This window comes from Pelodiscus sinensis, chromosome 2 (assembly GCF_052426305.1).
Source record: "Pelodiscus sinensis isolate ZL-2025 chromosome 2, ASM5242630v1, whole genome shotgun sequence".
NCBI lineage: Eukaryota > Metazoa > Chordata > Testudines > Trionychidae > Pelodiscus > Pelodiscus sinensis.
The window spans coordinates 218,051,701-218,074,719 of record NC_143053.1 but is presented as its reverse complement, the minus strand read 5'-3'; the positions used below and the strand labels follow the sequence as shown (position 1 = coordinate 218,074,719).

Here is a 23,019-nt window from a genome sequence, read left to right as displayed (position 1 = left end):
GCCAGTCTAGACACAGCCCTAGTGTTTTCACATGGCATCTTAACATATTGTTTAAATCATCAACTTCTTGGATGAGAAACTCACAAAAAGTCTGTCTGTCATCCACACTGGAGTGACACAGTGATTTCACCATCATGGTAACAGACCAGATCTCTCTGTGTGCTCTTCTGGAGCAACATGGAGCCTGAGGAGGTCTCGGGAGGGCGGGGGCGGGGGGGGGAAGGGGGAGGAGAGAGAAGAGGCCAGGTGTACCTCTATTTCAGTTATCAACCTTGTTGAGTCAAGGGGTCCACAAGCCAATGTAAACCTTTCCATGGAACACCAGTTGGTAATGGAAACTCACTGTTAATTACATCATTACACCTGAGCCATTTTTCTAGTGCTGCAGCTAAGGAGAATGGTTTAATTTAAATTATTAAACAGATTAACCATTTTAACTTTCTCATGTTAGTTTATCAAACTTCATTTTAAATAAAATAAAATATTAATTTATGTCCAACACAAAAGGTTTCAATGTTTTATTTATTTATGGCAGGAGTGAGGAACATTATTTGGGTCAGGGGCCACTGATCCACAGAAAAATTAGTTGGGCACTTCATAAGTAACAAGCAAAATAACTCTTCCCAAGCCCCCAAACCTCACCAAGGTGGCCCCCAACTGAGACCCCTCATCCTGGCATTCCACCCCAACTTTTCTTGTTGCTTTTATGGAGTCCCCTTAAGTTATGGGGTGGGGACAAAAATGAGAGGTTCAGTACCTGTGACGGCTGTCAGAGAATGGGATCAGCATGAGGCGCAGGATCTGGAAGGGAGGTGGGAGACAGAAAAAGTAAATGCTACAAAGTCTGGGTGGCAGATAGGATGCAGAAGCAGGCTGGGAGTAGGGTGTCTGGCTAGAGGGAGGGAGGGAGCAAGAGCAAGAGCAAGAGCAAGGGTGGGTGCAGTGTGTGGCCAAGAAGGAGGGTGCAGGAGGAACAGTGAATGCAGGAGCAGACTGCGAGCAGCATATCTGGCCGAGGAAGAGTGTTCAGGAGCGGACTTGGGAGGGAAACCTGTCTCCTTTCCAGACACCCCCCACCGGTCCCGGGCTACGGGGGGCTGCTCTTCTCCTCCCCCCGCCCAGCCAGGTGGCGGGGGGGGGGGCGATTTTCACTACATTCAACCAGCCCGCCGTGGGTGGGGGCACTCTTCCCCTCTCCTGCCCAACCGGGCCCGGCGGGGGGGGGGGGAGGGGTCCGGCCCACAGCCCAGACACTTACTCAGGCTTCCCGGGCTCCTACAGGCACCGCCTCCCGCTTCTGCTATTGGAGGGGTCCCCAGCTGCAGGGAAATCCGGGAAGGATCCCTGACTCCTCCCCCGGGGCGGGGAGCGGGAGGAGGAGGAGAAGCAGGGAGGGACATTTTTCGGGGACAACTCTGGGGGTTTTCGAGGCCCCTAAACAGACCATTAAAAATCGGGACAGTCCTGGATTTGGGGGGCCATAGCGTGGCCATAGCTCTAGCTCCCGCTGTGTGCGGCACTGTTGCGCTAGGCTGAATGAATTGCTGCGTCTCGCCTCTGGCTAAGCAGTACAGTTCGCAGGGCGGGAGCCAAAAACTGCCTGGATCCCGCGGGCCCCAGATCCCAGATCCAAGGATTTGTGGCACTCAGGTGCCAGGATTCACTGGGGTCAGGACGCCGTGGGGGCGAGAGGAGCGGCTACAATTCTCCTCTCTTCCCAGCTTAGCATTTATTTGGGGTTTGGTGGAGACCAAACTTGGGAGGATCCAGAAAAATCCAGCTGCCGAAGGGGGTTTCTGGATCTTGAGAGGAGGGAGGTTGGCTTTTTTTTTTAATGCAGAAGAAGCGGTGGGACGTGATCCCTATTTAGCCCTTACAACTAGAGGACGGGGTGGACGCAAACCAGCAGGACTTGGCAGATCCAGTTTGCACCGTTCCGGCCCCGGAGGCGGAGGGATGCAGAAGGCGGGGCTGGAAGGAAGGAGGGAGGATGGGCCGGAGCATCAGACTTGCTAGCTCGCGTGTGGGCTGCGCGCACGTTGGACTCGCACCCTATCCCGAGCCTAACCCGAGGCAGAACGTTTGTAAGTAACTTCAGCTGAATCTCTGCGCTTTCTAACAGCTCCGCGTTTGTTACCGGGTTACGTTCACACCAACAAATAGCTGCGGATTCGCTTCCTCCTCCCTTGCCCTGTTGAATTAAACACTTGCTGAGCCGAGCCAGTGCCTGGTTCTCGGGAGACTGCTAGAAACTCAGCCCATCCCTTACCTCTAACTTCACTTCACCCTTCTCTCCCTCCCCCACTCTAGCAATAAACCAGCTCTGAATTCAATCAATGACTTCCTTCAGCTGGTGACTCAGAAAGCGCAGTAAGAGCTGGTTTTACAGTCCACGAAGGGACGGGAGTAAACTTCAGATCTGGGGTGACAAAGCCTTGTTTGGTTGGGGTCTTCCAGGCTTTAATCTGAGCTGCCTGTATAAGTATGCCCAAATCCAAAGGAAATGTTTCCAGGCAAAGCTCCAGTTTGCAGTAAACAGCATGTGGCTGCTTCTCATTCATATTTCCTGTGCCCATGAGTCTGATTTTTCCAACCCGATAGGTTGGCTGATGATTGGAACAGACTTTAAACTATTTCTCTGAAGAGCAAAACAAAATGCTTGTTCAGAGATTGCCATGCATCCTCTCACCTGAGTCACTTTATAGGGGCAATGTTTCAAAACCTGGAAAAGATCTAGTCCCATTCTGGCTGTAGAGGAAACCCTGCAGAACATCTTTTATTCCAAATGCTGTGTGTTTCTCACTGGATCTTCCACAAGGGTCAGGAAAAAAGCTTTGCTAAATGCAAATGTAGAAAGTTCTTTCTTTTAGAAACAACATACATCTTTCCAAGCAAGAAATATGCAGAGTTCTTTAAAAGAAAACCTTTGGGTTCTTGAAATCTGCAGTAATATATAACAGCAGGTTCTCAGCTGTAACTCCCACAGTAGGTTTGAATCCTGTTTATTATTTAAGAACATAAGATTGGCCAGACTGAGTCAGACCAAAGGTCCATCTAGCCCAGTAGCCTGTCTGCCAACAGTGGCCAGCACCAGGTGCCCCGGAGGGGTTGACCAAAGACAGTGATCAAGTGATTTGTCTCGTGCTATCCATCTCCAGCCTCTGACAAACAGAGGCCAGGGAGACCATTCCTACCCCCTGGCTAATAGCCTTTTATGGACCTAACCTCCATGACTTTATCAAGCTTCTCTTTAAACTCTGTTATAGTTCTAGCCTTCACAGCCTCCTCTGGCAAGGAGTTCCACAGGTTGACTACACACTATGTGAAGAAGAACTTTAGCTTATTAGTTTTAAACCTGCTACCCATTAATTTCATTTGGTGTCCTTTAGTCCTTATATTATGGGAATTAATGAAGAACTTTTCTTTATTCACCTCTCCACACCATGCATGACTTTATATACCTCTATCATATCCCCCCTCAGTCTCCTCTTTTCTAAACTGAAGAGTCCCAGTTGCTTTAGCCTCTCCTCATATGGGACTTGTTCCAAACCCCTGATCATTTTAGTTGCCCTTTTCTGAACCCTTTCCAAAGCCAAAATACCTTTTTTGAGGTGAGGAGACCACATATGTACACAGTACTCAAAATGTAGGCGTACCATAGTTTTATACAGGGGCAGTAAGATATTCTGGGTCTTATTTTCTATCCCTTTCTTAATAATTCCTAACATTCTATTTGCCTTTTTGACTGCCGCAGCACACTGTGTGGACGTTTTCAGAGAACTATCCATGATAACTCCAAGATCTCTTTCCTGATTTGTCGTAGTCAAATTAGCCCCTATCATATTATATGTATAGTTTGGGTTATTTTTTCCAAGGTGCATTACTTTACACTTATCCACATTCAATTTCATTTGCCATTTTGTTGCCCAATCACTCTGTTTTGTGAGATCTTTTTTGAAGTTCTTCACAGTCTGCTTCTGTCTTGACTATCTTAAACAGTTTAGTATCAGCCACAAACTTTACTACCTCATTGCTTGCCCCTTTATTGAACCAATGTGGATTGAGGACAGAAGATTTTTCAACATTTTCATCATATGCTAATAATAACTATTGAAATTTACTTAGCCATAATTCTAGTTAGCTTTTCTTCAACAGCTGGACTTTCAAATATGATTTACTTAAATTAAAGCCAGTGGACAATGAAGGTGGCATAAGAATGGCCATACAGGGTAAGACCAAAGGTCCATCTAGCCCTGTATCCTGTCAGCTGATAATGGCCAATGTCTGATGCCCCAGACATTGACAGGTAATGATCCCTCTCCTGTCATCCGTTTCCAGACAAACAGGGGCTAGGGACACCATTTCTACCCATTCTAGCTAATAGCAAGTGGGCAACTTCTTACCAATTAATTAGACACCACAGAATGGAATTATTAATGTCTCCTATTATGAACCCTGCTAATCTATATCTCCTTCTTGGACATTTAGCAGATATTTTATTTCATTAAATCTGGCTCAAGAAAACAAGTGCACATTCATTACCCCAATTCTTTGTATTCAGCTCCGCAGCTGAGACGTGTTGCATTGGATGAAAATATGCATTCACTCTCACAGTTTCCCTTTTCATTATTGCTTATTAGGAAGGTTTTTTATTTCCAGAAAACTGAAACAGTGGTTTCTAATCATTACTTTTTGTATCAACAGCTGTCATCCCAGCTGATAGCCATGATAACAAATTTTGCTACTTCCTCCACAATATCACAAGCCTTTAATAGCAGGCAGTATTGTTGGAATTCTCATTTATAGGGCCCTGCACAGATAAAAATTGTATCTGCATATGTATCCACAAAAATGAGACACAGAAAAATGAGCACTGACATCATCAGGTGCAGAATCCCATGGATATAAAGTGGATATCCACAGATTTTCAGGGATCTACTGACTTATAGAATGTGCAGTATCAAAATAAGAGCTGCGTGTCTTAATACATGAATAACACTTTCACATTTAGCTTGCCAATCCTAATTGTGCTCTTAGAAATCTGTATGAAGTGCTACAAGAAGGAATTCTTAGAAAGGCAGCATTGAAGCTAGGAGAGATAGTGCTGCAGATACTCATCTTTCTCCATTTTATTCCTTCCCGACACCTTGACCTGACTTATGAATTGACCTGATCTTAGCAAACCCATTCACCCTGCTTAGCTTTACCTGGGCTGCCTCTAGTGTCTCAGAGAGAACTGAGTGGTCCCATGATCCTCATTTTGCTCAGGGTCTGGAAGAATGAAATAAACTCCAATTGGAGCCATCCGTGCCCCAAGGAAGCATGTGCAGCGCTCAAGCCACAGACTATCACTTCTGTAAGAAGTCTTGGTGACACCAGAAGCATATTTCAGAAAAAGCAAGGCCAGAATCCTCTTCAACATCATTGTATGGGAGTGCTAACCCCCTTCTCACCTCCCTCACTTCCCAGATCTAAGGCAAGAATTTTTCCTATACTACTGAAATTCCTGCAGTTTTCCAGTAGGGAAAGAAGCAAAATTGGTGGTGGTTTCACCTCACAGTTTGATAAGTCAATAGAAATTTATACCACAACTTGCTGGTCATTCACACAATAAAAGGGAGCCACTTAGGGGGTGGGGGAAGGAAAGGGGGAATGCATCGTTAACAGGAGAAGGCATGGAGGACCAAAATATTAAAGAAATTGTAATGCTCTGTCACTAGTAAAAAATGGCCACCATGGATTTCCAACAGATATTTTTCCTCTGCAGAAGAAGGAAGCTGGATGTAGAGGTACTCTGAGTACTCTGTGTAAGCGGGGGAATGGCCCCGCTATTGTGGGGAACTTTCCTGGCTTATATACCACCCCGGTGAAATGGACCAGTGAAAGGATCTGAGTCCCCGCTCCCACTTCCTTTACCCCACGGCTTCCCTGATCCTGAGGGCTCCCCCTCCACTCTCCTGAATAGCAGAGTCCTCGAAACCCCAACAAGGCTGGGCCCAGGTTTCCTGGGGCTTAATCCCCGACCTTGTAGTCACTAGGGGCAGGAGTTAGGGTGTCCCCACTCCGAGGTGCTCTCTTTACACTGCAGGCCTTCTTGGCCCAGTGATCATTTCATGAGGTTCAAAGCAAATACAATTTATTAAACATCAACTGATTAAAGAGAAAAGAATAAGAAAAAAATGAGTGGTTAAATGAGAACACACAGCCCTGCTCTGTAGCTCAGGGACATCAAAACAGCAGTCTGCAGAGTGTAAGGACAGTTCACAGTCTCTTCCTTATAGGCCCCTTAGAGGCCCTGGATGTGCTGCAGGGGAGCTGCAGGCTGGACACGCTTGCTCTGGCAGTGACCACACAGCCTCAAGCTCTAAGTGGCCAGACCCCTCTCCCAGTCTGGCCTGCTGGGCCTCTTGGCTGGTAATATCTCCTTGCCCAGAGCCTCTCCCCACACTTTGCTGGTCCCAGATGCTCACCACACCCAGCTGTAGGCTGTGCTGCCTTGTCAGTCTCCAGCTCCTTGCGTTGCTTCTCTGTCCCTTTTGGCTTCTCTGAGCACTGCCAGTCTGCTGCTCAACACAGGGACTGTGCTCCTTGAGCTGTGTGTCACTGCTCTATTGCTGCAAAACTGCCTCTCCACACAGCTTGCACTCCTTGGGCTGTCTGAGTCTGGCTCTGTAGCTGCAGGACTTCTCATAGACTCATAGACTTTAAGGTCAGAAGGGACCACTATGATCATCTAGTCTGACCCCCTGCACAGTGCAGGCCACAGAATCTCACCCACCCCTCCCAGAATAATCCTCTCACCTATATCTCAGATATTGAAGCCCTCAAATACTTTGAAGACCCCAAGATGCCGAGAATCCTCTAGCTGTGATCTGTATCCCATGCTACAGAGGAAGGCGAAAAATCTCCAGGGCCTCTGCCAATCTACCCTGGAGGAAAATTCCTTCTCGACCCCAAATATGGCGATCAGCTAAACCCTGAGCATGTGGGCAAGACTCATCAGCCAGACACCCAGAAAGTTCTCTATAGTAACTACTATCATCCCTCCATTGACCTATTCCCACTGATAATGAATGGACACAGCTTGCACTACTCTTAGCTGTCTCTCAGCTCTCTCCTTGCTCAGAGAGACCCAGAACAATCCCAGCTCACAGAGAGGACGGGGCCTGGCCTCTCACTTTTCTCACTGGCCTGTCCAACCTGTCAATCAGTCTGAGCTGGAGTGTTGGCTGCTTTCCATTGTCTCTGGGGTCTGTCAATCTCATGGACTCTTCCCCTTTTGATACTGCCAGCTGGCAAACCAAAAACTCCCACAGAGTTTTAGTAAGGGGCTAACACTCCCCTTACATCTGTGAAGCAAGCCCTCCTAGAAACCCTCTGTCATCGGGTTTGGGATACAGTAAAACTCCAGTGGACCGGCATCCAGTGGTCCGGCACTCCTGATGGTCCGGCACCATCTGGAACCTGGAAGTGCTCCAGGAAGCCGGACAATTGGAGCTGCTCTGCCCCCGGCTTCCCCGATTCAGCCGCTGCTGAAACTTACTAGCGGCTGACTCAGGGAAGCCCAGGGCAGATGAGCTCTGCCCCCGGCTTCTCCCAAGTCAGCTGCTGGTCAGTTTCAGCAGCAGCTGACTTGGGGACACCTGGGGCAGAGCAGCTGGGGTGCTGCCAGGTTGGTCCCGCAGCACCGAGGGGCGCATCCCCCCCTTCCGCTAGTCCAGCATATTTGATAATCCGGCACCCTCTGGGTCCTAAAGATGCCAGATTATCGGAAGTTTACTGTACTTCTGAGCCTGCCCTTCACTCAGAGTGAACACATCCCATACCAGCCCAAGAAACTGGTCTGGCCAACTCTCCTGTTAGCTCAGTGATGGGCAACCTAGAATATTGAGTGGACTGCAAAAGTGGCCCTCCATCTCAGTGAGCCTCAAGATTGTCTTAATCAAGATGGTCTCCTGGGACAGGATAGTTTTGCTAATTGTTCCTGCATTCCTTGAATTTGCCATTTATAAGCAATTGATGTGTGCCAATTGAGCTGCAGTAGAACTTTGAATGCGAAGGCAAATGGCCTTGAAAACATATTGCAAATAAAAAATACAGTCATGTCAGTAAAATAAGCTACAAAATTGTAGCAGTGAATTTGAGCACTTGACTTAACTTCTGGAATTATTTTGCAGGATTCCTCCATAATGGAGAGTGGGAATACTCAGGATCAGGACGAAGTTCAGAAAATGGACACTGGGAGAAATACAGGAAGTCGTAACAATTTGGTAACATCCATATTAAAAAAGCTCATGTGCATCATGCCAATGTTTTGTACCTCACACCTCAGTTGTTCTGGAGAATTAACCGTTTCCATTACAGTGGGATTGCACTAGCTCATCTTAAAGTCTTGTAACAATATTGTCTTGAGGAGATAAAAAGATAAACACAGTGTGGGCCAATGGAGTGGCAGCACAGTTCAGAGCTACATGAAGCATTTGAGGTGTGCCTTATCAGCCGAACAAAGCCCTGTAGAAAGCATTTTATTCTAATAATAAATTCCTGAACTCCCCCTATAAAAGACAGTCTTTTTAAAGTAGTCATCTCACAATGAATATTGTCTTCCTCACTGCCTCAACTGAAAAGTTCAGCCAAAAAAAAAAAGTTTTCCAACAGAAATTTTTCTTTGCAGGAACAGGAACCTGGATGGGGAGGTGAACCTACTTCCAGTCCTCCCAAAAGTCATGTTTCTGGGCAGAGTACCTCTGGCCCATGGCCACTGGGTCCTGCATTTCTTTAAGGGGCAGTGAGCATTGTCTGAGGTTCTTTGCTCAGTGCCCCCCACTGGCTCCCGGCTTTTGACCCTGCAGCCCTTAGTCCCATCCATGTTTTTTTCATTTGTTTTCCCCCAAATTCCCTTGAGACCTGGATCCTATAGCTTCTGCCCTGAAGCTGGGGGGAGGGGCTCTAGATCTGGGTGGGCCATCCACCAAATGCTCAATAGGCACTGAATCAAAGAACTAATTCATTATTTTGAGGTTAGCTATCCCTTACTACTGGAGGCCATTCAGTATTGAATTAGACCTTTCAAACTACCTTTTCAGAAGGTCAGTACCTCTGGGCCAAGTTCACAGATGAATCTTAGTGCATATGATTTACCCACCTTCTGTCCTCTCAGGCTATGTCTAGACTGCAGGCTTCTTTCGAAAGAGCCTCTTTCGAAAGCATCTTTCGAAAGAGCCTCTTTCGAAAGATCGCGTCTAGACTGCAGGCGGATCTTTCGAAAGAGAAATCCGCTTTTTCGAAAGAGAGCACCCAGCGAGTCTGGATGCTCTCTTTCGAAGACGGCCTCTTTACATTGAAGAACGCCTTCTTTCGAAAGAGGAGCTTTCGAAAGAAGGCGTTCTTCCTCGTGAAATGAGGTTTACCGCCATCGAAAGAAAAGCCGCATTCTTTCGAAATAATTTCGAAAGAACGCGGCTTGAGTCTGGACGCAGGGGAAGTTTTTTCGGGAAAAGGCTACTTTTCCCGAAAAAAACCCTGAGTCTGGACACGGCCTCAGTGTGTATGTTAGACCAATTCAGTCTGGCTACGTCTACACTGGCGTGATCTTGCGCAAAAACTCTTTAGCGCAAGAGTTCTTGCGTTAAAGTAGTTGCGCAAGAGACTTCTACACTGGCATGTGCTTTTGCACAAGAGCATTCTTGCCAGTGTAGACACTCTCTTGCGCAAGAAAGCTCTGATGGCCATTTTAACCATAGGACTTTCTTGCACAAGAAATTCATATTGCCTGTGTACACTGGCCTCTTGCGCAAGAACAGTTGCACAAAAGGGCTTATTCCTGAGCGGGAGCAAGAGTTCTGGTGCAAGAAGCCCTGATTTCATACATTAGAACGTCAGTTTACTTGCGCAATAACACATGGCCAGTGTAGACAGGCAGCAAGTTTTTGCACAAGAGCGGCTGCTTTTGTGCAAGATGGTGCCAGTGTAGACACAGCCTTTGTCTCTACTCACCATCTAGACCTTTGGATGGAATGTGCGCACTGCAATCCAGGATACAATTTCAGCTCAGGTAAACAGCTATGCTAGTGGAACTCATTTTGTCCCTGCTAAAAGAACTGGTGTAGAAGTGGCAGCTTAGGCTAGTGATGAGATCGGATACTCAAGGACCCTTGTATAGCCCCGAATGAACCCTGCGCTGCCACTAACTAGATTAAAGCTAGTATGGGTATGTCACCTCCCACTGCAATGTAGGTATCATTAGCCTAAGTGTGACTAATGAAGTCTGTAGGTCAAGCTGTGCTTTTACTGAGGGATAGCTAGTGTGTTAGCAGACCTCCTGGAGACAGGGCAAAAGGTAAATTACGTCATACCCCAGAGGGGGGCATAGTGCTGATTTTGCCCTCCTATCACATAGTTACCATTGCGAGTACCTTGTTCCACTTGGAACTTTTACGTTAAAGTCACTATGCATGCTTGCTGTCTCACTGTGGAAAAACCCAAACTTTTTTTTCTGTCAGTGAAGACAAAGCCTTAGGGTATGCCTGCCTCTGGAGCTGGGGGTGGAATTCCCAGCTCATGGAGCTGTATCCTGGCTAGCTCTGATTGAGCTAGCATGCTAAAAATAGAGTGTAGCTGTGGCGTCAGGACGGGCTGTCTTCCCAAACTATAAGCCTATCGTCTCAAACAATTATATACGCAGTCTGGCTATCCTTCCTGTTGCTCCAATAGTCCCTCACACCACTAGGACTATGTGCTATGTTTAATGTGCTAATTCAGTTATAGCTAACACAGGTATGTCTTTTTGGGCTGGAAGTTACACTCCCAGCTTGAACGGCAGATGTACCCTTAGACTCACAGCCAATTACTAATGGGTTACATGCTGATTCTTTTCATACATCCTCTCTGACTTTTCCCCTCTGTCTTGTGTCAGCACCATTGTTAAATGGAGCAGTTTGGTTCTCGAAAATGATGCTGGATAACAGCCCTGAACCTGCTTTGGGAGACCTCCTATGTGCTAATGTGAGGCAGATTTAGAAATTCCAAAATACGGTCACTAATTATTTTTTCCCCAGTCTAGTACAGAAACTCTTCTGCACTGAGGTCTGGACAGGTGCCACATTAGACGTCTTCAAATGGAACAATTTCTGGCTTATTTGAGACTTTTTTTTTTCTGAATTACGAAAGGAGATACTTCTCTTAGTTTGTGAACAATAAATGTAATTCCCCAACCCCGGACAAACCTCCACCAGCATCCCCTCATTGTGTAGACATAAAAGGAAAACATAAATTCTAATCTGTTTGCTTCTAAGATGTAAAAACACAGGATAGTCTGTAAACGTATTGACTGTAAGGCATGCTATAAAGTTCTACTGAAGTTATAGCCTAAGTCTGCTCCCACCAAAATTAATGGGAGTTTTTCCATCAACTTCAGCAAAAGTCAATCAAGCCATGCCTACCTGGCAGAAGAAAATTCAATGTTGTAGTTGAGATGATCCAATTTCATACAATTTCTAAAGGGGAAATGAGATAGGAAACTTTTAGATCTTGTGTGTATCTAGTCAGGGGTGTGGGGACTCAATCAAGGAGTGGACTGATGTGTGCCCCTAGCTACTCTTTAGTTTCTATTGCCAGTGAACCATCAATCAAAACATTTCTATTTGTCCTGAAAATGCAGTTAAAATATCACTGGCTGACCAGAATGTTGTGTTATACAGTCTGGCTTCTATTACCATGTGTGTTATTTGGATTACATTATTAGTCTGAAATGTATTCCTCGTATCAGAAGAGATCATAATGAAATCTTCACTCCAGGAAGTTAACTACCACGAGAGAAAATCTATTCAGAAACCACCTTGGAGAATGAATAAGGAATCAAAAATCTAGATTTAAATCACCCCAGCACAGATCAGCTAGTTACCTAGCTATCTGAGAGTTGAAACCTCACCTTTGTGCTGCCTTGTCTTCAATAACTATTATGTTATTGTTTTGGATAATGTAAGAGAAAGGGCAGTAATACAGGAGTCTAACATGACAGATGGATTCTTTAATCTCCTCTTAAATTTGATGCATTTTTTTATCCTTTTCAGAATATGGATTTGCAAGTCACCTACACCCAAGAAGCAGTTGCATTTTTTCATTTACATCAAGCAACCCATTTTGATGAGTTTGAATACCCTTCAGATCAATACTGCAAGCAGAACTTCTTCCCAAAATGGCACTTGCCATTGAAGATAGCATTGATAACCTCATTGCTAATATTTATCTATACTTGTCTGAGAGATGTCATCCACCCTTTTGTCACTACTAAAGAGAATGCTTTCTATAAAATTCCAATCCTGGTCATAAACAAAGTTTTACCAGTGGTTTCAATCACCCTTCTGGCACTGGTTTATTTACCAGGGATATTAGCTGCAAGTTTTCAGCTCTACTATGGGACCAAATATAAACGATTTCCACAGTGGTTGAATGGGTGGATGCTATCAAGAAAGCAACTAGGCCTCCTCAGTTTTTTCTTTGCCTCAATGCACGCATGCTATAGCTTATGCTACCCAATGAGAAGATCTTACAGATACAAGCTGCTAAACTGGGCATACCAACAGGTAGGACTGAGTCTAAATATCAAACTAAACTTCTGTTGTGACAGAGGCCTGCTCTCACACCTCAAATCGCACAGAGAAGCCTGTGGGGAGAAAGATTTTCATTCAGATCTGAAGTAGCCACCACAAAACTTTAAGACCTTATGAGCTGACCTACAAAATATATGTGGCTTGGGGTATGTTGAAGTGAGAGAGCTGACTCGACAAGTTGGACCTCCGTGGTCCGGCACCGGTGGGAACTGACCGGTTCCGAACAAGAGAATTTGCCAGACCAGGGGAGGTCTCCTGCCACCAGTCTCCAAGCCCATCACCTGCTTCTGGCAGGCTGCCCCAATAGGCACCCTGCCTCACCCATGCCCAGCTCCCTGGGCAGCACAAGCTCCAGCCTCCGGAGGCTCTCCACAGGGCTCCAGCTCCAGCCCCGGGCTCTAGGGGGCTGCTGCGAGGCTCCAGCCCTGGCCTTGAACTCCAGTGAGCTGCTGCGAGGCTCCGGCCCTGGCCTTGAACTGCAGTGAGCTGCTGCGAGGCTCCAGCTCCAGCCCCGTGCTCCAGGACGCTGCTGTGGGGTTCCAGCCCCACGCTCCAGCAGGCTGCTGCTGTACTCTGGCCCCAGGCTCCTGTGGAGTGCCAGGAGACTTTGGCCCTGCCCAGCCATCCTCTCAGCCCCAAGCTCCTGGGGGCTAACATGGGGCTCCAACCTCATACTGGCTGCTGGAGGCTGCTGTGGGGCTCTGGCCCCGGCCCCGGTCTTTTGACCCTGTTGTCCTTAGGCTCCTGGGCTGTCTGGTCCAGGAGCATCTGTGGTCTTGCCAGACGACAGGTGTTTCTGAACCAGAGAATGCTGGTTTTTAAAGGTACAGTCTGTATTTGCTAAGGCTTGGAACCAAAAGTCCCATTCTCTGAATGTCAGTGATAGCTCTACCAATGAATCTCTGCATACTCTTGAGCAAGTCTCTTCTCCTGTGTGGGTTTGAGATTATTAGCCCATAGAACACCTACAATAATACCTGCCTCACAGGCAAATTGTTGTTTATAAAGTACTTTAAGAGCCTCCTCTGACTATCTATACAACTCCTGGTGCTAATCCTGATTCCCACTGCCATATCCATAACAAACAAGTGTGAAGTGATGTTAGTTTTAAGGTCCTATCTCAGCTTTCTGCTAGCAGCATGGGTGGGTTTGACACAAAGAGGGCAGGATGCATTCAGCACAAACTCTTAGCTCCAGAATTTGCTGAAACATCCTTGAAGCTGGCCTGAGTGACCTTGAAATTTCCTTGGTATTAGGTAGTGTAGTGCTGCTAAATCACTCACAGCGCCCAGCCTAGGGAATGTCCGGGTGTCCTAAGTGATTGAGGCTACACTGTGATGGTCCCTTCCTGATGCAGTGAGCCCTTAAGGCTGTTGCACACAGCCATGAATTAAAGAAACCCTGAGTATCAGGGCCTCTGAAGTCTAATCTGATGGTTGTACTCAAGGCAGCTCAATGGGCCAAGTGTAATTTAGAGAGTTAAATAGCTATCCTGGCAGGATAACAAAGTAATTGAGAGTGCCTGCTGATTAGCCCCTTAAAATAGTCCATGTTAATATATTTCCTGTTAGAATCCTGTTAGTATGGTATTTAGCCATAGCTGGAATTTTGTTTGTGAAAGAATAAAGATTTTCTTGCTGTGAAGTTGGATTACAAAGGCTGCAGAACAAGTCTCCTCCAAGGTGTTGCTCAAGTCAGTAAACACATCTCAATGTAGGTGATTTTCCTTCAGTGTATATTCATACAACCTTTGTTATCAGAAGTAAATAACCTAACAGCTAAATGCAGAGAATTGGCACATTCTCACTAGTAGGGCAAAAGCAAGAAAAAAGGAGTGAAAACAAAGCCACCATCTATTATTTCTCTTGGTTTATGACTAAATCACTTTAATATAAATAACTACAGTTCTTGGAAGCTTCAGGGGGTAGCCAAGTTAGTCTGTACAGGATAAACTTAAAACATATTTTGTTAATCTATAAAGTGCTACCAAACCATTTGTTGTTTTTCAAGTTTACAGTTCTTGGGAACAGCAAGATCTTGTGTCAGTCTGTCACTTTAAATGTGATTTTTTTTTGGCAGGTCCAGCAAAAAAAGGAAAATGCCTGGATTGAACATGATGTCTGGAGGATGGAGATTTATGTGTCTCTAGGAATTCTGGGGTTAGCTATACTGGCTATTTTGGCAGTAACATCAATTCCATCTGTCAGCCAGTCTTTGACCTGGAGAGAGTTCCACTGTGTTCAGGTACACATAAATACTACACGTGACCTGTCCTCTATTAGAGGATTTTACATTATAAATTAAGATCAACAGCAATAGCCTTTCTTTAAAGCAGAGGTGGGGAACCTCAGGCTCAGGCCAGCCCCCTGCTTGCCTGGATCGAAGGCCAGGGCCTCCCCCATCATTGGGGAGCCTGCACTGGTGCTCCAGGTCCCCTTCTCCAGGGGCCATGTCAGTAAGGGTTTGTTTGGGGTTTTTTTCCTCAGTTGTGTGTGGCCCCCATCTGATTTTTCTGTAGATTGGTGGCCCCTAAACAAAGAACAGTCCCTCACTACTGCTTTAAAGTATCAGAACATCACAGTGTTCGGGGAAACCAATGTGAAAGTTTACCAAGTGACCTTTGCCAATTGTTTTGCAATAAACATTCTACTTTATTTGTTACTTGGCAAAAGAGGACTGACAAATTGGTGGACTAAAATGTTGAAGATTAGAGATTGGTAATGGGACAAGGAATGTCCTCTTACATGTAGGACACTCGTTCAGATGTCCCCAATTTGCCATTGTTGGTTATAAAAGGTCAGATGTCAGTTCCATGGTCTGCTGCATAAGAAATGAGATTCTGGTCTCAGTGTGGTCCATCATAAAAAACACATTACAATTTGCACCTTCATTGGAGGCTTCATTAGAAAGCCAAATATTAGAATGATGTTTAGAATGAGATTCTTTTGAATCAAGAACAGGATAAAGGTATGTTGGCAAAGGAGCGGAGAGGCTCTGGTATTGTCACTTCCTATGTCAAACCATTAAGACCAGAAGCTTCACAAGGGTAGCTGAGTTAGTCTGTAACTGGAAAAACTTAAACAATGAATCGTCTTACAGCACCTTAGAGACTAACAAAACACATAGATGGTATCATGAACTGTTGTGGGCAAGCCCACTCCAGGAGCAAATCCATTTGCATTGTATAGGGCACAAGGTATGAGGTGGGGAAAGTGGTGCTAAGCATATCTGCTCCACTAATCCAGAGGTCGGCCACTGACGGTAAAAGTCCCTTAAGGGTGACTCTATGGGCCAAGGACCATTCACAGGAAAGGCATTTCCATCATACCGTGGTCCATTCCTACTGGCCCTGATGTACCCTCAGTATGTGGGGCTGGGAGCAGATGGAATACACCTGACCATGCCAGTTTTATGCAACATGGGATTCCATTACACTAACGGAATTATCTGTTGTCCCCTCGGGGCAGCTTTCTACCAGCTTTATGCAGCTTGTGCAGTACAAAGCACCAGAAGGGAGAGCACTTAGCCTTTAGCATAAACATAAGCTTTCACTCTCCCTCTCCAACAAAATAGGTATGTTCCAAGAAAATGAATCTAGCTGAAAAAATCAGAGGTCAAATTCTGCCCTTAATTACATCCAACCAATCCTATATGGGTACCAATCTTAGCATCCACAAGTGTTTTCTTCAGCCACCTAGGCACCAGTTTAAGGGGCTGGGATTTTCCTCTGACTTGCTTTACTATTAATTCATAAAGACTCCCCTGAAGTCATTGAGGTTATACTAGAGTAAAAATGGCTTAATAGAGTAGTGATTCACTCCCAGAGCACCTAAACATGAAAGTTTGATTGCCTATTAAACAATCTGGGGTATCATCAAGGAGTATCTCCTGACAGCATAGTGACAGAGATCGTATATATTGTAATATGAGAGGCAATCAGTTGTAATGAAAATTCTCACATGTATAGAGAGTAGTAGAGGTGATGGGGAAGGGCCTCTATTTCACAACTTACACTACTCATATTAAAACTCCATTGCCCCTTTTTACCCAACCAGTAAGCCAAGATTTGGGGTCTAGTAGAGAGTTGTTTTTAAGTAGAGGAGAAATTTGCTGATATATTGATGTTTCTCTGACACGATTCTGTTTATTTACAGAGAATGTACATAAAGTCCTGAACATGATAGGAATCCAATAGCAGGAAACAGTTTAGTTTCTCTCAAATTGAGCCAGAACTTACCTCCAAAGCTTTCTCAGGGATACATTCCCGCTACTTATTCTGTACCCTTGGCCTTCTGCTGCTTGTGTCTCAGCTTCTGCATTGTTTATCCTCCCCTCCTGCTTTTATCACAGACACACACATTTCCACTAAAACAATATGCAGTGAAACCCCCTCACCTATATGGCTGTGGTTTTCCCCTGACTAGCATGTGCCTTTGTTTTGGATGATGTTCCTAGTGTTCCCAGTTCTCTAGAGGAGCTCAGCAGCTTCTTACTCTAGGGATATAAGTGACTAGTTGACTATCCAATAAGCAAAAGCTTATTGGATAGTCGATTAGTCACTCAAATAGTTGCTTCCCCCCGCCCCCGCGCCTTGCTGCTTCTATCAGAGGCAGCAAGAGGGGGGAGCAGGAACCAGTGTTGCAGGGAGCTGCCTTAAAAGCCAGTTCTCCCTAGCACCGTCTCCGTGGGGAGCTGGGGAGGCAGGGAGGTAGCGGTGACCGGGCGCGAGCTAGGAATCAGATGATTCCCAGCTAGCATCCAGTCCCAGATGCTGTGCCTCTGCTTTTTAAATGTATTAAGAGCCTGCTGTCTCTTAATACTTTTAAAAATCAGAAGCACAGTGGGGGTTTCGGTGTGAGCTGAGACAGCTGATTCCTGGCTCGCACACGGTCCCCCGCTGCGCTCTTGCCTTTTTACATTTAAGGCTGGTGCGCAGCAGGGGGACCTGGTGCAAGCCAGGAATCAGCTGACTTAACTCATGCCAGGTCCCTGCCACTGCATTTCAGCCTTTTAAATGTATTAAGAGCTGACAGGTGTGTGTAAAAGATTGGTGCACAGCAGGGTGGACCCGGTGCGAGCCGGGAATCAGCTATCCCAGCTCGTACAAGATTGCCCCTGCTGTTCTTCAGCCTTTTTAAGAGCCAGTAGGCCAGGAGCTAACCCTGCTGCAGCTCCCCTGCTTATTGACTAATTGACTGTTGATTAGTTGATTAAACAAAATGTAACATCCCTATCTTACTCTTTCAAATGAAATGGCAGCTTATGCCCACCTTCTTCCTCAACCAGCCACAAAATAAGGTATCACTCAACCAGCCACAAAATAAAGAAGCCCAGCTAACCAGAAGAATAACTCTAATATGTTAAATTAGTTTTGTAAACAAATAATTTATCTATCTGATTATGTGAAGTGGTATCTAGAACATGAAAATGCAATGTATGATTCCCATTGGTTACTATGAAACATGATTTTTTTTTTATTTTAATGGGAAATTCAAATCCAGAGATCCTACTGCAGGTTGAATCTTTCTAGTCTGGCATACATGGGGCTTGGCCGGTGCTAAACCAGAGAATTTGCTGAACCTCGGGAGGTCAGTACTCTCTAGCAGCATTACCAACACTTCCACTGATAACTGGGCTATTAGAAGACATTTAGGGGTTGTCACGGGGCAAGCTCATCCCCAAGGTATCTTCAGTTGGTCACTCTGGGAATTAGCTCTTCAGCCCTGGAGCTGCCCACGGTGCCCTTTTCTCCTAGTACAGTCCTAGGTCAGTGCTCCTGCCCTCTAGAGTCCTCCCTCCCAGAGAACCCCCAAAGCTCTTATACCCACCATGCCTCAGTGATCCACTGACAATCATCATCTATCCCCTGCCTTAGGGGCAAACTGCAGTCTGAAGTGACTGCTCATCATTGGCAAGGGAGTGTGCACCTGCTGCCTTTGCCTATTCTGACTGTTTTCCTGCAGCCTTAGTACCCTCAGGCTCTGCAGCGTGGGAGTGAGGTCAGGCCAGAACTCTGCCTGCCTTTCCCCAGCACTGCTCTGTCTACAGCTCTAGTACCCTCAGGCCATGCCTCAGGCCCTGCAACCTGGGAACAAAGTCAGGCAGGAGCTCCCCAGCTCTGCCTGCCTCTTCCCAGCACTGCTGTGTCTCAGGAGGTCTCCAGCTTCCCCAGCAACAATGTCCCTCCTGTTCCCCCAGCTAAAGCAAGAGTGTGTTTTTGTCTTCCCTTTAGAAGCCCTTATTTATACAACCCCATCTGGGTCCTAATTGGCTGTATCTGCCTCAGCTGCAGATACTCTCTCAACTTCTGCCAGGGCTGAGTTAACCCTTAAAGGGCCAGTGAGGAGCAGCCGCACAGGGGGTAAATTGCAGTTAAATAACAGCACAGAACAAAAGACAGAACTATGTAGCACTTAAAGACTAACAAGATGGTTTATTAGGTGATGAGCTTTTGTGGGCCAGACCCACTTCCTCAGATCAATATGTGGAAGAAAATCGACACAACCATATATACCAAAGTGATACAATCAAAAAAATGAACGCATGTGAAATTGACAAATCAAATTTTAGAACAGAGTGAGGGTAAGGGGGGAAGGTTAGTGTCTGAGGTAATGACATAGGGGTGATAATAGGCAAAGTTTCTGTGAGGTAATGACATTGGGGTGATAATTGGGGAAGCTATCTTTGTAATGGGTGAGATAATTAGAGTCTTTGTTTAAACCCATACATAAAGTGTCAAATTTAAGCATGAATGACAGTTCCGAAGCTTCTCAGTGAAGTCAGGAGTTAAAGTCTCTTTGAAGCAATATACATGTTTTAAGGTCAGTGAGAGAATGGTCAGTCTGGCTGAAATGGGAGGCAACAGCTTTCTCTCTGTGAGAGAGTCTTATGTCTGTTTTGTGTGCATTGATTCTTTGGCGAAGTGTCTGAGAAGTTGTCCAATGTACATAGCAGACAGACACTTTAGGCACATGATAGCATAAATTATATTTCTGGATGAACAGGAATATGTGTTCTTGATCTTGTAACTGGCATGGTTAGGTCCAATAATGCTAATTATCTCTCCCATTACAAAGATAGCTTCCCCAATTATCACCCCTAATGTCATTACCTCACAGACACTAACCTTCCCCCTTCACCTCCACTCTGTTCTAAAATTTGATTTGTCAATTTCACTAGTTCATTTTTTTGATTGTATCACTTTGGTATATATGGTTGTACCGATTTTCTTCCACATATTGATCTGAGGAAGTTGGTCTGGCCCACGAAAGCTCATCATCTAACAAACCATCTTGTTAGTCTTTAAAGTGCTACATAGTTCTGTCTTTTGTTTCAGCTACACCAGACTAACACAGCTGCATCTCTAGCACAGAACACTGAGAGCTAGGACTGGGGGCTGTAAATAAACTTCATGGGACCATAGGAAACTTGGCCATCCCCATGATAAGTGGACATCCAGCTAACTAAAATCACACTGAACCATGGATGTTGCCAGACCAGAAAGTGCTGGACTAAAGAGGTTCAACCTGTATAGTTGGTTTTTTTTTGCTCTTATGACCCAATCCTGAATTCCCTGAGCATGCTAAATCAAAACCAGTGATGTCAATGGAAGTTATTCCTATTCAAGGAAGGCAATTGATAGGGTTTTCATAGCATAGAGCATCAGAAAGTTCCTGATTGTTATGCTTTCCTAATTTCTTATTTCTATAAGAATACAGTAGGATTAAAAAAAATTGCAAAGTAAATGATTACAAAGCATCAAGTCATATTCATCCTCCTGCTTATGGAGGATAAAAATGCCATGTGAGAAAATTGACCTAATAAAAAGAATGGACCTATGTCATCTGAGAAAGTAGTACCACAGACCACCAATCTCTCTTTGATATCTCATTTATGCTACTGCTATGTGAAAAAATTGGCAAACTAAGCCCAGTCTTTCTCCCATTAAAACAAGGAATTTGCTACTTTTTTTGTAGGATTGAGCCTTTAGTTACTGAATTAATAGTCTTTGATCTGACCAAAAACTTTTGTGGGTTATGAATCAAGCCCTAGTGCAAGGGCTGGTGAACCTACAGACCAGGCCACTACTTCCCACAGCTCCCATTAGCCGGAAATGTTGAATCATGTCACCTGGGTGGTACAGGGCTCTGTGACTGTGGACACTGAGTAAACAAACCATCTTGCAGCCTGCCAGCAGCTAACTCTGACGAAGCACATGTAGCCTGTGAGCTGGAGGTTCCCCACCTCTGCCTTACTGCTTACAACATCTGCCTAATATGTTGTTTTTACTGTTATTGGGGGAAAATAACAAACTTGTGTTTTCTTTCTCTTTCCAGAGCAAGATGGGGTACTTTGCTTTGCTGCTATGCACAATTCATGCATTGGTATTCGCCTGGAATAAATGGGTTGACGTAAACCAATTTATATGGTACACCCCGCCGACATTTATAATAGCAATTTTTCTTCCTATTTTAGTCCTGCTTTGTAAAAGCATCCTGCTTCTCCCGTGCCTGAGGAAGAAGATCCAGAAGATCAGATGTGGTTGGGATGCTAACACAGAAATGAATAAAACACAGATGACTTCCAGACTGTAAACTGAATATGAGTGTTTATCCTGCTGCCATGTATACATCCCGGAAAAGGGATGCTAATGTAGCACGTTGGAATAGGCAAATCCGCGGGGGATTTACATATCCCCCGCGGCATTTGCATTAACATGGCTGCCGCTTTTTTCCGGCTTGGGGAAAAGCCGGAGAAAAGCGCCAGTCTAGACGTTATTCTCCGGAAAATAAAGCCTTTTCCGGAGGATTTCTTATTTCTACTTGAAAGATTTTGCATAAGTGTTTGCAGAATTGGCCTTTTACTTTGTATGCAAGGATGATTTTACTTTTCAGCTAGAGTTTTAGAAACTTCTGTCCAAATAGGGTGGAGTGGAAAAAAATGTGAGAGAATAAACAATCCTTTGAATAAATGATCCTTTCAACTGACAATGTCTATTGAAAATGAGAATTTTGTTTAGATTGGATGAGATAATTACTTTTTAAAGTTCTAAATCAATTCTGAATACACATACTCTGCTTTTACTAAGAATTTAAACAAAGCTAATGAATCCTCCCATTCTCTGTGATAGCAGAAGCTGATTGAATGATATTAGTTGAATAATTCACTTGACAAATATCAGAATATTTTTCAAATAAATTATGCCATGGCTACTTTTTTCATTAACCCCATCACTGCCACTCTCCTGTTTGCACTCACTAGGTAGCCTAAGACAGGTGCTGATGATGTCAGGCTGCTATTGGGCTCAGTGAAATGAGAGGTGAAATTGCTTCACTGGCCCACACAACAGAAACATGGCATGCACCCAGCAAAATAGTACCAATGGTCTCTAGAAAAATCAGAAACAGGAGAAGATTGAGGATTGATAAAAAGGAACGAATCTAGTATACATTGTACATGGATCTAATGTAGTTTAAAATTGCTGAATTGGAGGAGCTAAGCAAGGCAGAGAAGTACATGGATGAGACTTTCTGGGACTCGATAGAATGATTCCAGTCTCAGTCAGTCAGCTTCTATGCTCTTGAGGATGGTGAAAGACTCAGGGAAGGAAAGCATCCATCTGGAGCAAAGAGAAATTATCCCTCCTTACAGATGATGTGGTATCCTCTTGCACTGAAGATACCTCTCCGGGAGAGGGAACTCCAGTTATTTGGAAAAGATAGGTGTTAGTAATGGGGGGATTGAATCATTAGAAACATAGTGGGGTTTGCAATGACCAGGAGAACTGTATGGTGACTTGCCTGCCTGGTGCAAAGATTGTGGATCTCTCAAGACATCTAGATAGACTTATATGTAGTGCTGAGGAGGAGCTGGTGATCATGGTACATGTAGGGAACCATAGGGAAGGATAGGAGAGAGTTCTGGAGGGCAAATTTAGGTTGCTAGGAAAGAGATTGAAATTCAGGACCTCAGTGGCAGCATTCTCTGAAATGCTTCCCGTTCCAGGCATAGGTCCAGGTAGATGTGCAGAACTGAAGGGTCTCAATGCATGGATGAGATGATGTAGGGAGGAAGGGTTTAGATTTATTAGGAGAAACTTTTGGGAAATGGGGAGCCCATACAGGAAGGATGGGCTTCACCTAACCAAAATGGAACCAGATTGCTGGCCCTTAAAAAGGTCCTAAAGCAGTTTTTAAACTAAGGGCTGGGGGAAAAGATGACAGGTGTGAACAAGCACATGGACAGTACAGCACCATCCCTTAGAGAATGGTCTGTTGTTAGAGATTATATCCTAGTAATAAGGAGAGAATGGAAGATGATAAAATATGGGTAAAATCAGATGAGAAAGTTAAATAAAAAGAGTCCCATTCAATCACACCAGGCAGTGGCAGACAGCTAAATAGTGACA

At 45.0% G+C, this 23,019-nt stretch overlaps 1 protein-coding gene across 1 annotated transcript; it reads left to right on the top strand.

Moving 5' to 3' along the window:
- The first annotated feature begins 1,368 nt into the window (after nucleotides 1–1,368).
- STEAP1 (STEAP family member 1) lies at nucleotides 1,369–21,206 on the top strand. Its single transcript, XM_006114443.5, has 5 exons — nucleotides 1,369–2,084; nucleotides 8,178–8,270; nucleotides 12,072–12,584; nucleotides 14,691–14,855; nucleotides 20,948–21,206. The coding sequence occupies exons 2-5, from the start codon at nucleotides 8,190–8,192 to the stop codon at nucleotides 21,203–21,205; spliced, it is 1,017 nt and encodes a 338-aa protein (XP_006114505.2). The 5' UTR covers nucleotides 1,369–2,084; nucleotides 8,178–8,189; the 3' UTR covers nucleotide 21,206.
- The last annotated feature ends 1,813 nt before the right edge of the window (nucleotides 21,207–23,019 follow it).